Source organism: Falco peregrinus, chromosome 12 (genome assembly GCF_023634155.1).
Source record: "Falco peregrinus isolate bFalPer1 chromosome 12, bFalPer1.pri, whole genome shotgun sequence".
NCBI classification, from domain to species: domain Eukaryota; kingdom Metazoa; phylum Chordata; class Aves; order Falconiformes; family Falconidae; genus Falco; species Falco peregrinus.
In genome coordinates, this window is record NC_073732.1 from 650,787 (window position 1) to 667,350 (window position 16,564).

The 16,564-nt window shown below is 40.8% G+C and overlaps 1 protein-coding gene across 11 annotated transcripts in view; it reads left to right on the forward strand.

Annotated features, from left to right (window-relative positions):
- FARP2 (FERM, ARH/RhoGEF and pleckstrin domain protein 2) overlaps positions 1-16,564 on the forward strand; it is an 81,259-nt gene that overhangs the window by 44,415 nt on the left and 20,280 nt on the right. For all 11 annotated transcript variants that reach the window (XR_008749434.1, XM_055817427.1, XM_055817426.1 and 8 more), the window contains exons 11-14: positions 117-185; positions 1,334-1,391; positions 2,104-2,344; positions 15,628-15,803. Coding sequence is in view for 10 of the 11 variants with exons in the window: in XM_055817427.1 (XP_055673402.1) it covers positions 117-185; positions 1,334-1,391; positions 2,104-2,344; positions 15,628-15,803 (544 nt within the window). In the remaining variant the exon portion in view is untranslated. The remainder of the gene's footprint in view (positions 1-116; positions 186-1,333; positions 1,392-2,103; positions 2,345-15,627; positions 15,804-16,564) is intronic.

Genomic DNA, 16,564 nt, shown 5'->3' on the forward strand with positions numbered 1-16,564 from the left:
TTGAATTCCTCATATCTTAGAAAATGAGATCAAAAGGAAAAAGTATTCTAAAGTCGTTCCATCTGTAAGTCTCATCCACTGCGTTTTATAACTTTCATACTTTTGTGGCTTCGCAGTGGACGAACACAGAAGCAACTAGTGGATTATATTAAGGACAGTGGGATGAAGAAAACACCATATGAAAGGTAAGTTCAAATAATTTTGTAAGGTGAAATGTAGTTGAGACTTTCACGGTGCCCTTATTTCCTAAATTTCAGCGTATTTATTTAAAATACATGATACCTGGAGGGTGTGGTCACTTGTTGACTTCTCAGTTACTAAGGTCTACCTGAAATCTAAGGTAGCGGAACTAAGTCTAAAAAATTTATAATTTTGTGATGATTTAAGAAGCTTAGGAAAGTTTCAGTGTTGCATTTTAATGTCCGTGGACAGTGTGAGACTTGGCCATCGTAAAGTTCATATGTTTTGAAGATTCACTGATACTAGGTGAGGACTTGTCCTTATGTCACTAAGCTATGTAAGTAGCCAGTGGCAGAGCACATCATCGAACTTGGGATCTGCAGGTTTGAAACTGTGACCTTAAATACTCGTCTACTTCTAAACATATAAATAAATTAACGATGTGCGCTTTCATTATAAAATTGTCACTTACTTGACTACGAAGCCATCCTGTCTTTGTGTGGGAAATGCCTCATAGTCTTTAATCTGAAAGATTATAGAAATTTAATAGGAATGCTAAAAAAATAACAATAAAAAAGTTTGCGTTAAACTACTATTAATAAATATTTTTCATGTTTTGGACTCCAGTTGAGCTCCTTTTCTATATGGAAGATTGATTTTTCTAGTAAATCATTGACATAGAATGAGTCTAGCCACAAGTGTGATGCAGGAGGCTTTTTGGGAGTAACATGTAGAATTTTATATGCCATAAATTACACGGTTGACTGAACTGTAAGTTGTTCTTAAAATTGTTGCAGATTAACTCATTCTGTTTTTGAGGCCATTTGTTTGTAGATGTTTATATTGATGACAAAGGAAGAAGTTAAACTAGGCGTGCTATTTAGTCTAGTCTTCTGCCCCAAGTTGCTCTTGAATACTTCAGTGGTATGAATCAGCTGGATCTTGTTTTATTCTGTTTTCTGTACATTTCTTACCTCTCTGTTGTTTAATTTACAACTCTTGTGACTTTAAATCTTGAACTAGTTATTAGCAAAACATGATAAAATACAGCTTGAGATGTTTCTGCTGGCTACTAGAATGGAAATAGCTGAATGGGGAAGGGAGAAGTCTGATTCGTGTCTTGGATCCTCACAGAATGCTCTCTGTTCTGCAGGAGGCACAGCAAAGTCAGAGCGTCCACTCGTGCTTCGAACACAGACATGCCAAAGCAGGTCAGTTCTGCGGCCCCCTCTATCGCAGTCAGGGAGGCTGACAAACAGCTTTCTGAGATGACAGTGAAAGAAAGGCGATCCAAGTCAACTGTTTGTCCGGTATTGCTTTCACTGTTTGACCTTTGTACCTGATGCACATTTTTAATTCTTTCTGTGCCTGCTATCAGTTTTGATAGTTGTAGCCAATGGAGTGTAAAGTGAGTAGTATTTTCCTTTTCAGAGTTCAGCCAAACTGAAAAGAAAATGTCGTACTTTCTAGTATGTTACTATTTCAGAGTATTAGTTTGTCTTCAGATGCTATCTGACTGCTTTCTGTGGAAGTCCTGAGTTTATTGTATATATGCCTCCTACAATCAGTGGCAAGAAACAAGTGTTTCACTGAATACACTTGCTTTGTGTGGGAGGTTAAGGAAGCATCACAGGATTTCACTGTCATTGTTTTGTGTTACTTTCCATTGGGGATGCCTTTTCAGCAGAAGCTATAAAATACATGGATTTAGTTTTCTGTCCAGTTACCAGAAATCAACAAAAAAGATCTTGCCTCTGACTGGGGCTGCTGGATCGATTTATGTATACAGTGTTTTATTTACTGTTAAGTGAGGTCTTTTGAAGCACCTATTCCTTCTGCATCAGGAACTAGATATTGCATTTGTTTTTATGTATTATAAAAATCTTTTTATCTCTTGTGTTTTTACTTTTTTTTTCCTCTTAGAGTGTCCCATTCACTGAGGGCTTGAGAACCCCAGGGTCTCCTGCCTCAGCAGCTGCCCCCTTCCACTCAGTTCACGCATCGGCCATTCCTACTCCCATCCTGCCCATCTTTGCAGAAACCAGCCCTTCCTCTGTGGACCCCCGAGCGCCATACACAAGGAATCCAGAAAAAAACACTGCAGTGCCAGCAGAAGAAGCAGGGAGGAAACTGATGCAGCAGCCTGGATCTCCCATGCTCCAAGGTGTTGGGTTTGGTAGTGTTGCAGGAAACTGTACCCCTGCTTGTCCTGTTGTTGAGAGTGGTTGCAGTCTAGATCTAGATGTAGAGAGGAGGAGTAAGGAGTGCAGGGTTGCTGTTTATAAAAATGACAATGATGAGGATGACTTTACCACAGGTGGTTTTGTTGCTGAACGAGAGCCTCAGTACGGCAGTCGGGGTGCCCCTCTTTTCACATTGGCAAATTCACAGTTACAGGTTTCAGAGGAATTTATTGACGATGACCCAGCAGAAATTTCCTTTTTTGCTGGGGGCTCTGAGGCATTTTCCTATGTGTACAGTGGTTTAGAGTTAAAGGGCTCTGATTTTTCTAAGCACGTGTCAGAGTCTCCTGGCTTAACTACAGATGCCCTTCAGCAAAATACAGTCTCTTCTCAGTCAAGTCCTGACAGGTACTCAACTGAAGCAGTAGATATGAATATGGAAGATGAATTTGAATTTGAAGAAGGGAGTGATTTCAATGGCAATGAGAGACCATCTGATACCTCGGAGCTGTTTGAGGTGAAGGCCCAAGCAAGCAGAATGCAAAGCCTCCTGAGCCCTTCTGAAACGAGTTCACTCATCAACAACCGCTCTGAGAGCAGCTCCCTCAATAATTTGCCACTGAACGGTACGTCCTCCCTGCACACATACAGCTCCGCGAACCATTCAGAGGCCAGTTCCATGGTGAACTTCCCTGCCTACTCAGTCCGCTCTGAGTCCAGCTCAGCCTTTCAGTTCACAGACATTATTGACCAGCTGGAACAGCTGAGTTACCCACCTACCACCACGGAAGACTCCAGCAGCACAGACACAGACTCCTGGGACTCTGAAACGGCTGCACCACTGGATGTAAACCTTTTCTTTAGTAACCCTTTTGCTCAAGCCACCGGTGATAATGTTGCTTTTGACTTTCAGAATAATTTAAAAAATCTCACACAGGAAGACTGGACAGAGAAGTCACATGTCAACTGATTGATTCATGATTTTTGTGGTGGTTCGCTCTGCTGTTCAGGCTTAGAAGCCAAAAGGGTGTGATATCAGTCACTTTTAGCAAGAAAACCCTAATACATTGGCTGGATTTTAAATTACATAATGTAGTTGATTTTTAAAAAAAAATTTTTCATGTACCTCTTCAGTTTCCTTCAAAGCATCCTAGCTTTGGTGCTGCATTATGTGCATCACGCTGCATCCAGGATGTGTTATAATAGACTACAACTGCAAAATACTGCATTTAGGGAAAACCACTGCTTTCAGAGGAATTATCATCAGCTGGCTCATGCAGACATCACAAATTACAGTATATTGAAGGATTTCTTCGGCTGTAATGTGTCTCTAAGAGCCTGATACAGTATGCTGTTCAGTCAACACCCAAATGCAACAGTCACTTTTGCACATGCTTGCTAACAAGCAGCTGCATCCAGTAAATCAGCTGTTTTCCTGCCCTGCAGGAAGAGTCCTCATTTTGTTGGTGGGTTTTTTCAACAATCAAAAAAATGGACAATCTTCAACTATGAAGGAAGGTTTTACAATGTCAACCTATGCAACGCATCTGTGGTATACTTCGAAGAATAAATAGCCTGCGTGGTAGTTTAAAATGGGGGATGTGTACACAATCAAAATAGCAGTCACCAAAACTTCTTGTGAAGACAATCATTGTATTTTCTAACTTCAAAGTGCTTTCAGCAGTCCAGCAACAAACAAGTACCCTTTGCTTCACAGCAGTTTGCAGAGATACGCATAGACTACAAAAGCACTTAATCTCCATTACATTTTGTCTCACCTTTTTCTTTAATCACTCTGCATAAAAATGCTTACAAATGAATTCATAAAAGTGTTCTTTTTCTGTGGAAGACAGGTAGTGGTAAACCCAGTGATGGCTTTAAATTTTTCTTGAAAATATGGGCTATGTTCAGAAAAATACCGTAGTCTTTCTGAGAAATTGAGATGTTAGGAGGAGTGAATACCATAGGCTTTTATAAATCTTTTTTTTAGGTGACATTGATGTGAGGCTTGATCTGTAAGTTTGAAAGCGTAAATTGAAAAGACAGTTACTGAACTGATCACATATAATTTAGCAACATTTATTGAGGTGAAACAGTAAAAGTTGTGAAACATCCTTCCTGTCTGCCGGTCTGATGGATTGAGGGGGTCAGATTCTGAGCTTCAGCTCGTAATAGCATTTTTTTTAAGTATTCTACTTCGTGCAAGCAAGAATGTGAGGTGTGTTAATACCTGACCAAAACCTTGTGATGGAAGGCATCATCTCCTTCAACCATTTGGTTTTGGGGTTCCCTGTGGCCCGGTTTTCAGTCCTTTGCAGAGAGGGTGCTAATACAATTGACGCCTCCAAAATAAGCAGCTTACAGTTACAAGCAGAACTTCATGCTTGATGTTATTATATCAATTTTCTTAAATGTGGTCTTGTTACATCATTAAAAGACCTTCATTCTTTATTCAAACGTTTAAAAAATACTGTTATTTCTTAAAGTTCTGATAACTAAAACTTCCAGGGATTTCTTCTCAATGTATGGTAGAACACAAGGAGATGAAACCTCCTTTAGTCACCCATTTCTTCCAGCTGAGTTTTTGCCAAGGTATGATTATTTCCAGCACTTGCTTTTGTGTTGTGGTTACTGTGTTTGAGTGGAATCACTGTTGTTCCATGAGAAACCTGTTGCCTTTGTCAGTGGCACAGAAAATGAAAGCACATTTATAACAAAGTGTTAGTTTGGACCTATAGGAACGTGCAGCAGTATGATTGCTCTTTTTTTGTTTGCAAGTGCTATGCAGTTTTGTTTGGGGTTGGTTTTTATTTTTCCCTTCTGTTGAATGTGTGCTCTGGCTCATTGTGTGACCTTATTCATACCTGTGGAGATGATGTCATGGATGGGTAATGTGACATTTCTAAATAGGCCCTTGGAGGAGGTCTTCAGTTGTGTCCCCAGCTGGTGCCTTTAAGTATGTTTTTAGGTGGTTTGTCCGATTTCCTTCCCACAACTAACTACATTATGTAACTTGAAAAAGAAAAACAAAAAAGATGGAACTGTCTGCAAAGTCTCTTACAGGTGGTAGTCAGGGACAAAATGTAGATAAAGATTTAGAGAAAGGCTGTTAATTTCTTTGATTTTTTTTTAAAAAAAAGAATCAGGATTTAGCTGTTTACATATAACTGTGTTTGCCTCCATTTCATGCTCTGTGCCTCAGTTGCAGGCATTCTCTCTAAATGTGTTAGAACTGCTTAATATGGGAATAAATCCAATTAAATTCTCTAGGTTTTCAAGAGATCTTAGGAAAAAGCTTCCTGTATTTTCAATTAAACAACTTGGCAGTCCTGAGAGAAGGCCTGCCAATATATTTGCTTGCACTGCAGTTAATTTGGAAGGGTATCTTCGGTGTTTTTCTTGTGTTTTGCAACTGTGCAGATCTTTTATTGGCAATTTTAAATCTCAGGGATTTTTTTTTTTTTTTTTTGGAAAAGTAGTAAGGTTCTTAATGTAATGCCCCTTTTGTTTTCTAAGGGAATGGGAGTGGCTAGCATCTTGGTCATTTAGCTTAGAACAACCTGGATCCACAGGCGAGGATGGGGTGAGGGGAGCTTTGACCTGGGTTTGGAGCTGTTCAGATGAAGGTTTTAGTTCCAGATGTCACCAGCATCACTGATCTTTCATGCCATCTGACCGCTCTCTATACCTGCTTTTGGGATGTTTGTGCAAAGGCGATGCTGGTCAACACAAGCCAGTATCCCGTGCTTGGACTGCACACCGAGGCGTACCTGCAGGCTGTGTGAGCATTCAGTGCTGCTGCCTGCGAGTTAGACCCTTGCTGTTGCTAACTGATAGCATATAGCCGTTGTGGTTTCTTCCTGGGCCTTTCTGATTTTCAAAGCTGTACAGCTTCTGAGGATATAGTTGCAGGCTTAGCTCTGTTGTTTTACTTGTTTCCCGGATAGGCACAAAAGAGAGGAAAATTTACTTCCTAAGTAGAGGTTTTATTATAGCAAGACAGCTGTGGGAAAAGGTTCTTCCTAATTTCTTCCAGAGGGATAAGTTCAGATTCACTTTCAAGTAGAGATGGAGAGAGAACAGCCTGCCTTCAAGGGAACAGGGTGGCTCAGTGCTTTGCAATGACCAGTTGTGAGTTATTTTAGTGCAGCGGAGCCATGCCAGGCATCCTTTTCTCTCCAGCTGTCTTCTCAGGTGGCAGCAGAAGGTGAGAAAAGGAAGGACTTTCTGTTCTTTGTCCGTATTGTTTGTCTTTGGCTAGTGTAAGGGAACTGGTGAACGTCGTGCAGTGTGGTTAATGTCCCAAGTGGCAGCGATGCTGCTAAGCTTTCAGTGTTACTTCTTGTGGTTTGCTTTGTTTTCTTTTTGCCATGTTGATATTATTAAAACTTAGTTCCTGGTACTGATTTCTGTTTTTTTTTTTTTCCTGAGCACACAAGTTTTCTTTTCAAGAAGGCAAGTAGTACACTGGCAGGTGTGGAGTTGGTGCCAGCCACCTAATAGAGAGAGCTGGGACCCTGGCAGAGCCCGAGCAGTGAAAACTGCTGTGGGAGTTGCATGGCATCAACAAGTGGGGAGGTTACATAGGAAAAATCAGAAGGTCTTTGTTGAGTGTCCTGTGCATGCTCGCCTTGAGAAGAGAGCATTTGAGGAGGAGCTGTGCTAGGAGCAGATGAAAGCCTAGGTGCATGCCTTCACTTAATTGTGCCAAGTGAGTGATTGTCCTCTCCTCCCCCCGAAACTCTCATTTCTGCAGGTACGTTCTTTCACATTTGCTTTCTGCCCCCCATCTGAGGGAGACTGGGGGGGGGGCAGGCATGTATAGGTACTTACATTTCTAGTTGACAAACACATTTTAGTGCTGAGTTTTTCCAGTATGGAGAACCACTGGGGTTTCCAGGCTTGTTCTCCTGCGCCAGACTGTATGTCCGTCCATCAGCTGTTGCAGTGACAGCTCAGCAAAGGGAGCGTGCCAGAGCCATTGTTCCTGCTCCTCGGTGACTTAGGGCTGTTCTCCATCCTTCAGATTCTCTGTTTTCTTATTTTAGCAAATACATGCAGCCATAGAAAGCATGTCAATATTAGTCACTTTTCAGAATGAGTTAGGCTGATGGCTTTAGCTCTCTTGTGGTACTTAACTTGCATGTTGCAGTGCGACTAAAAGACACTAAGAAATGTGTGTCTTGAGTGGGCAATTTAATCTGCACCTGTAGTCCTCTGTGTATACTTAAAACTTTTTTTTGCTTAAACACATTTATTAAATGTAAAGCACTACAATGGAACATTTTTGATCTTTGTGTATTGCAGTTAGTGGAAGTTTTAATTTGCACAAAACATGGGTCATAGAATATTCTCTGACCTATCCACCACCCAGTTAAACTTTGGTAGACTTTACTAGCCTGTGTTATCTATTGAGTATAGACTCTGTAATTTTAAATTACTCACTCATTATTAAAGTAATATGTGCTGTATATTTCCCAAGACTTACCATATTTTGTCTTAAGATGGAATAGGGCGCTATATTGATCTGCTCTCAACTTTCACTTTAATTTCCAGTGAATATCAGAGTTGCTGGATAATATCAAGTATTAATCTCCTTATATTTGTGTTGTGGTCATAGGTGATTTTAAGAGTTTTATTTTTTTTTTTTTTTGGTTGGTGGCTTGGTTTTGGTTTGGTGGTGGTGGTTTTTTTGGGGGGGGGTTGGTGGTGATAGTTTTTGTTTAGTTGTAGGTCTTGATAAAGGTAAGATTTAATGGAGACACTAATAAAAGTCATTATAATTTTATGCTTTTTGGTGCAAACCTGTCGGTAAGTCATTCCCATTATTGTCATTTTACAAAAAGCCCTAAGGCATAATTATCTGGTATTGATTGAATGAATGAGCATACGATACAATTTTGATTATGTTCCTTTAGTTTTTAGTAATCTTACATCATACTTGTCACAAATTCTGTGTGTATATGTATGGGTATACATATACGTTCTCTATATGAATACGGGGAGACTTCACAGTTCCAAACATCATATAATCCACTTAATTTATTATCTGCTCATGGGCTGTTGTAGGATTAGTCCACCAGGTGAGCTGTAGCTTTGCAGGTTTCAAATTTGGAGCATGGTTAGTTGAACCTGGGTTGTGGGAAGGTGTTGCTGTAAATTTTGTGAAGTCACAATATTCTGCTGTTGCTTGAACACACAAGGCTCAGACGGTAGCCGAGAGTGCACCTTGCAACAGCCCTGCGGAGCGGTAAGAAACACAAAACGCCCATTTATCAATACATACAGGGGTGTGCGTGCCTTGGTTAGGGTGTCTCCCCAGTTAAATAGGTGCTACTTTTTTTCAGGAAAAAATTATGTTAAGTAAACAGAGGGCTGGATTTTCTTAATTGATCTCTTGAACTTTATCTTTTATACAGTGAATGTTTTATCAAATTTTATGTTGGGATTTTTAATATCTTTGTTTCTGTTCAGATTGCCGGTTATGAACATACAGATTTGTACTGTTTTCATAATTTTAATTGTTTATGCAATAAAATAAGGAAAACTTTGATATAAATGACAACGTGGGCTTTTTAGCTTTATTTTTCATTACCCTTGTGTTTGAAATAGAATAAATATTTGTTCTCCTAGCCAAGGCATCTTAGAGTTTTATTACTGGATTTCTCCAGGCAGATTTCTTCCTGTACCCTTTTGTTGAAAGTAGAGCACAGCTGGGGCAAGTACTGGGATGTGATGGTGTGGGGGTTTTTGTATCTTATGCTTGGCATGCAAATGGGGCTAGGAATTACGTTTCTTGTGGAGACTTTTTTTTTTAAATTGGGTATGTCCCTCGAACTCGCTCCTGTATATTTGTTTTTGTTAGAAGCCCGTCCTTTGTTGAAGATACAGGGTATGGAGGCAATTGCATGTTTTCTAGGTTGAAAGTTCTCCTTCAGGAGTCTGTGAGAAATTAATGGGTAAATCCTTTGAATCATGTAAACATTTGCTTAAAAAAAGTCAGTAGTACCTGCATAAGTAAACAACAAGTTTCTGGGCTAGTTTGAATTGACTTTTTTAAAACAATTTTCTCCATCTTATGTTTGTTGAGTTATAAAACAATGAAAGCACCCGCTCCAAAAAACTTCGCTTTGCAGTAAGGAGGAATTATTGGGCAGTATTGACTGACTTTTGAATATCAAGAGATTTTAGAACATAGCATGTTTTATCTCTTTATTACAGGGGTTGAATTTGATTGACTTTAATTGGTTTTGTTACAAAGTTAAACCAATTTTATATAGACTTCAGGAAAATACGTACCTGATGTAAATAAATAAGCGGTTTACATTGAAACACCCTGCCCATTCGTTTCAACAGTGCTGAAGAGTGGTTTGTGTAAAGCCGTAGTTTGAGCACAGACAGATCAAAGCTGTCAATGCAGCATAAAGAGATTTCTGGTTAATGCCATGACAGTATAAAAGTTTACAATCTGCAGTCTATAACAACAGATACATACTATTTTTGCCTGCAAATAGCATAGCCTTTATAAGGCAAGGAAGACTGCAAAAGAAGGATGACAGTGTCAGATCCTGGATGTAACTAAAACCAGGACCAAAGCTTAGGACTCTCCTACAGTATCACGTGTGGGTGTTAACTGCACAGGTACATAGGGCTTCACTGGGGCGTGTGCTAAGTGCTATAAACATGCTTTAATGTGATCTGTACTCATTTGAGGATATAAGAGATCTTTGAATTTGAAGTCTCTTAGATAAGTTCTTAGATAAGTATTTTTTTCCCCGAGATTCTCTGTCTCTTAACTATCTGTCATTATTTGAAATGGAAGATTGGCAGGAGAAAATGTTTTAGTTGTGATATTTTGAAACAAGGAAGATAAGGGATAATCAGGATTTCAGGTGTGCGTTAGCCTGCAGAACATTTTCACTCTAGAAATAATAATTTGGTCTATGCATGCGATGGGTTCAGCAGGGCACTGTGCAGGAAGGGGCTCTGAGCAGGCTCCTGTCATCTTTTGGTCAGCTGCTGCAGGGCTTTAGAATGAGAAGAATCTCATCTGTTGGAAGTAGTAGTAATAATAATAAAGTTGCTCTTTAAAGGGAATCAACCAGGAAATGCAAGAGGCGCTCCCTTCTAATAAGGAGTCAAATTGCTAACGGTTGAATCTCACATAGCTTTTGGTACATCCAATAATGCTTATTATCGTTATCAGGATACTATTTTTGTTGTCTGTCTTTGAATGGCTTTAAGCATTCAAGCATAAAGCTTACAGAACCAGTACTTGCGTTTTATTTTTGTGAAGCTTTGCACTTAATATCTGGCTTTCTGTGTAGAGATTGAATTTAGATTGAAGAGTGGAAATATCCTCTGAAAAAAATAACTGAGAAGTGATGCCAAAAGCTTATTATCTTATTACACCTGTTGTTTCAGTGTAAAGCAAATGAAGTCCATATTAATATAATTAGCAAAACCTGTATTCTGATAAACTGCTGTAGCCCCTTAGTGGGAGCTTTTACCATTTAAAAATTATATTAATCTGAGAGGAAAGCCCACAGAGCTGTAAGCTTCTCTTTTTTTCTGAAACAAGAGATAGCCAGTGATCTTAGTAATGTGTGACAGGTCCTAGATTTGATATTTCAGATCTGAAAATGAGACTCTCATCTCTTCAGTTAGCGTCACCATTGCCGCAGTGATTTATTTTTTTTTAGTCCATATTCTGCCTCGGACCTGGACCTGTTCCTGCTGGAGCTGAATGTTTCCTGCAGACCAGAATTTTTGCAAAAGAAACAGGATTTTGCTTTGCACTTCTAAAGGTATACAGTACTGGCAAGGGGATGGTGGGGGAAAGGCAGTGTTTTTTTCTGAAATGTCAGCTGACATGCGTCTGAAGGCACACAGGAAAATGAGTTTGGGTTTAGCATGTCAGTTCCCAGACAGCTTTTAAAATTAAAGCTGCAATTGACACTCAAATGCACAATTTTAAGTCCCCCCTCCCCCTTCCCTTTTGTGAGAGTTCAAAGGCATGAAGTATCTTCTTCCTTAACTGTTTTATGAGTATGGTTCAATTTACCTTGGTTTATAACCACACACACACAAAGGTCTTAATATATGTATGGACATCTAGTAGTTTATTAGAGTGAAGGTATCACATGAGTGGTTTCAGACAACAGAAATTTAGAGGCCTCTGAAGAGTCACATAAAAATCAGTGTTATGATTAAAAAAGTAATCTAGTAGGTGGTTCTCCTTGTACTCATTTTTATTCCTTTTTGCAGAAAATAGTTGTAATTTTTCATGTATCAGTTTCTTTTTACTCTCAAAGCTTGATCGGGAAGGTGGTTTCATCTGTCTGGCATGTCTCCTCCTCCTCCCCCTGCTGTGGGGCAAAAAGTTTACGCTAATACAGTAAATGACAAGTCAGATTTAAAACCTGGCTGCTGTGTGTTTTCTTCCTTGCTTTTTCTGGCATTGTTGATTGACCTCAGGTGATAGTTTTCTGAAATTTTCCTTTGCTACCCGCATCTCTGAAGTTTGCAAGGGTTAAAGAAACGTGTTCCCTGTGAAATGCCTAACAGGTTAGAGATGATCTCCGCTGTATTTCTATTAGCAAGGCAAATAAGAATGGATTTTGGATATTGGGTGCTAAACAGGTGTATCGAGGGGGGAAAAAAGAAAACAATTGTATGTTAACCATGATAATGTCAGTGAGAGGGATGGGATTCAAGTACTCTTGAAGAAAATACAAGGTAAGGTCATGGTTACAGCAGCTGGCTTAAAGGCTGTTCTGTAATTCCGTAATGAACTTCTCATGACCGATTTTGTGTAGTATTCTGAACAGATGTCTTTTTCAATTTGAGTACGAACATTCACATCTGAATACACTGAAGTAAAAATACACTCAGTAAAAAACAGAGTGGACAAACATTTGAATTAAGTCATAGTTTTATATATCAGATAGAGGCTTTTGCATTTTTGCACCTGGACAAAAGAAGAGGCAGCATAATAAATAATAAAAGTGTTTCACAATATTATGCAGTAGCTGTGAAAGATAAGACTAGCATCCTCACTGAAGTCCAGTGTTCGTGCAAACTATAGTGCTTTTGCAATGTTCTACTGTTAAACTTATTTTTTCCCCGTTATGTGTATGCCAGTCTTTTTATGAAACTGTGGTTTTGTTTGCTTAAGGATGCATGGTTATAACTACATAGTGTGATTAACTGAGTAGTATTAGTATTCTTAAAGATCTTTATGTGGAATATTACACCGAACTGACACATTTTTTGATGTTGCATTGAGTTAAGTGCATTTGTGATAGTAAAGCAGGAATTTATTGTGTACAGAGTGCAGTCATGTCTGGTTTACATCGTTGAGTACCCACGTTGCTGCATGGAAACTCTGACTCCTGCTTACAGCAAGGCTTCCCAGTTCAGAATGTTTGTGTAGTGACTTACACATAGAGAACAAATTTCCACTTCCTGCAGAATGCTGAAACATGGGAATGCCCCTCTCAAAGAATGGTCCCTTTTAATATGCCTGGAAGAGGATGCTGCCTGCGGGGCAGGGAAGACCTCAGCGCACCAGGGTTTCACATCAGAAGAAATCATTCATGCATTTTGATCTTTGCACCAATATTTCTACCTGTTTAGGAGTTTTCTGCACTGAACAGCTGTTGGAAGCAGCAACAGCTGCTCCAGCTGTTGCATGGATTCTTCCTTTACCATCCTTCCCCAGGAGAATAGAGAATCGTCATACATCTTACTTGCTTGACTGGGAGCTCCGCCCTTGCTGCTCTAGTGGAGAAATACTGTTGGATTATGAGAATGAAAATTTAAGTACATGCTTGTAATGTCATCTGTCAAGATATGCCATCATATTGGGTTTATATCAAACAGTTAAATGTTAGCAAAAAAGCTAACCTGAGCAGCTCCGTGTCATTTTATAGTCCTTTCTAGAAAAGACAAATTTCAGAAGTCACATTAACCTCAGAAAGTCCCTCTGCAGAATTTGCTATTTATGTTGACAACCTATTACAAGTTGCTGCTGTAAGGGCTCCTTCCTGAATTCTTTACTGCTTTCATCCTGGCAAGACAAACTGCAGCTGCAGGGTGTCCTGTCGCGACAGCTGTGCAGGGGAAGGGTGCTCCGACCCCGGAGCGGGGAGTCTGGAGGTTCCCCCCTGCCAGGCGTGGGGAGAGGGAAGCCCTGCGCTTCCGTGTCTTGGGTTCTGCTGCTTGTTTCAGGCTTCTCAAGGAGCTGAATGTGCCTCTTGTTTTCATAAAATCGCTCTGGCTTTGGGCAGCAGGACTCTTGCTGTCAGGTACAAATGTACAAGTCTTTGAAATTAATTTAATGGCCAGCTTCTCTTCTTGGAGGTGATGAAACTAGAACAACTGGACTGTAATAGGCAGGCGGTGGAGTTTGTAGCAAGTTAGATCCCTTTTGCTCTCCTTGTATCTGAACATTCAGTCTGTCCAGAAGTGATTCAAGTTACAAAGTCTGGAACATGTTGCTACATCATGTTAAATTCCAAGAATTTAAAGAAGCTCCTCACCCCTGTAAGTTTGTAGCTTATTTGTTTAAGCTGTTGTTCCAGCAGCCCTGACATGTAAAAGCAGGCTTCAAATCAACTCCTGTCCCTGTATAGGTGAAACAAATGCCTGACGTAGCTTTCCTGTGCTAATGTTAAAAGCAGCAGGAATGAAGAAAATGCTAAGCCAGAAACAGAAATGCTCCAGAATGACTGTGCTCGACTAGTGTATTAATAGTTAACTCCGCAGCCCCGATGGTCCGAATCTCTTCCAGGTGACAGTGCAGCACTGTTCAGCTTCCTGCATTTGTCACTGTGGAACAGCCTGGGCTGCCTCGCCATTGTCACCCGCGCCTTGTGGTTCTGCTTCCCCAGCCAGAGCAGGCGCTCCTGCCAGGAGGGAATCGAGAAGCCCCGAACTCCTCCTCCTCCAGAAAGCGTGCCCTGTGTCAGTGTTAAGGGATACTGGATATCCACAGGGGCTGATTTTTTTAGGTTTTTTTTTTTTTTAAGTCTTTTGGGATGATTTTTAAGTGGTCTGGGAACTGATGAGTTGGCAGTTTCGGCTTCGGTTGCTTTTTGTTTGCCTTTGGTCAGGCGCTTTAGCCCTTGCTCTCTGCTGGTAGCACACCCGAGCCGTGCTGGGGAGGGCTGGGAGCGTGGCTGGGTGTCGGAGCAGTGCCCTGGCAGCCCTAGATACTGAAGTGCTTGGTACCCGTGCAGGTGCTCTGACAGAGCTCGTCTGTTTATCATAGGGAAGATCAGGAAAAAAAAAAAGTGAGGTTTGGTAGGGCATCATGTGAGTAGTTGGAGTGTCTGTTGCCTTTGTTTGGTCCCCAAAAGCTGATTTTGAACAGTTGTTTTCACTGAACACCGGGGGGTGGCTGCACACTAAGGAGTTTCTAAGGAGTCTGCAGAAGAGAGGGGAACAGCTCCTGTTCATAGGCTTAAACTCACTGTAGTGGCGCCTTACGTATCAGAAATCTCTAAAGGGTCAACAAGTAAGAATATATATATAAAAAATATTGACAGTAATCTAAAGCAAAGCAGTACATGTTACTCCTGCTTCAGACAGGTTTGCAGTGCAAGAGGATTTTGTCCATCCCATTAATACTCAGTGCTACAAAACTGTTTTCCTTTGAGATAGGTAGGTTATTCTATGCATATACTTAGAAGAGCCAGGAATGGACTCTCTTGCATGCTCCCTTTTTGTACGGCAATGTGGTTTTCACTCCCTTTGGTACAATTTTGGAGATTCCCTGATTTCTGAATGTATTTTTAACGAGCTTTATCTTCTGGAGTGGAGAGTAGCAGAATCATTTGTCTTAGCTTTTCCCTGGGGTGAAAAGTAATTGTTACTTTGAAAAGGAAAAATTAAAAGCTGTATTCTTGTTACTGCAGTATAATTCTGTGTTGTGAACCCTGCTTGACAAAATACAGTGGGATTTGAGCACTTTTTCCTGAACACTAAACAATTTATCCTTTTCCTTAAATGCAATTTTAAAGGTGTCACGTAACAGCTGGGTTGCAGGGAATGCTAACTTTGTTTTGAGACATGCACTTTGGATATTAATTTGAGATACTGTCGTTGGATGTATAAGCATTTTTTCACTTTTGCCTTTTTTTAATAATGTGAGATTGCAGTTGTGGTTTACAGTAACAGTGGGTAATCATCTTAGATGCGCTATCTTTGAAACCATTTTCTCTCCTTTTCCACTCCATGGTCTTATTTTCTTCCCACCCAGGCCTCCGAGTGGACCATCCTCAGCTCTCTTCCATCATGCTGAAGTGTCCCCTGGGCTTGAACCCAGCATTTCAGGTGAACTTGAACGCAGCCGGCCACGGTCCGTCTCTTCTGAGTCCTGTCCTTAGTGATGCTGGTGGTGCTAGGATAGAAGAGGATGATGAAATGAAACGTAAGGTAATGACACGACTGGGAATTTATGTCACAAGAAAAGCAATGGTTTCAGGAGCTGTGCTTGCCAAATGTTGATTGCATTATATTTCATGGTAGAACAGATGTGTTTGGTGGTTAGTGTTAAAAGTTCCAGTGCTGAAGATTTGGTTGTGTCTGTGTATCTTGCTGTTGTGGCAGGAGTTCCTGCTGCCCTCTTGGCAATAAGGGTCTAATTGGCATCTGCTGCTGGGACCACCTCCCGCTGTTTCAGCAGGAGCAGCTGCTGAGAGACCCAGTGGCAGGGAGCTGTGCTTGGAGTCTGCCTTTTGTACTCCAGAGTGGAAATCAGTTCAGGTGGGACAAAGGAGAGGGTCCTTCACGGAGCGGCAGGTCACTGGAGCAGGCTCCCCAGGGAGGCGGTCACAGCACCAAGCCTGTCAAGAGTTCAAGGAGTGTCTGGATGACGCTTTTAGTCATATGGCTTGGGTTTAGGTAGTTCTGCAAGCAGCAGGGAGTTGAACTCGATGATCCTTGTGGGTCTCTTTCAATTTGAGGTATTCTAAGAGTCATGGATTCCTGAAATGAGCTGTTTGGGGGAAACAGTATTGATGTAAACAGCAGCAGTGCACTTGGCGCATTTTGGGCTGTAACTGCTACATTAGAATGTGAAACCCCCTTGTCTTTTTGCTGACTATTGAAAGGATGCTCTGGTGCCAGTGAGTTGTTCAAGGTGATTCTCACCAGGGCAGTACGCTGACAGGCTGGTGGGGGAGGTGGCTGTCAGT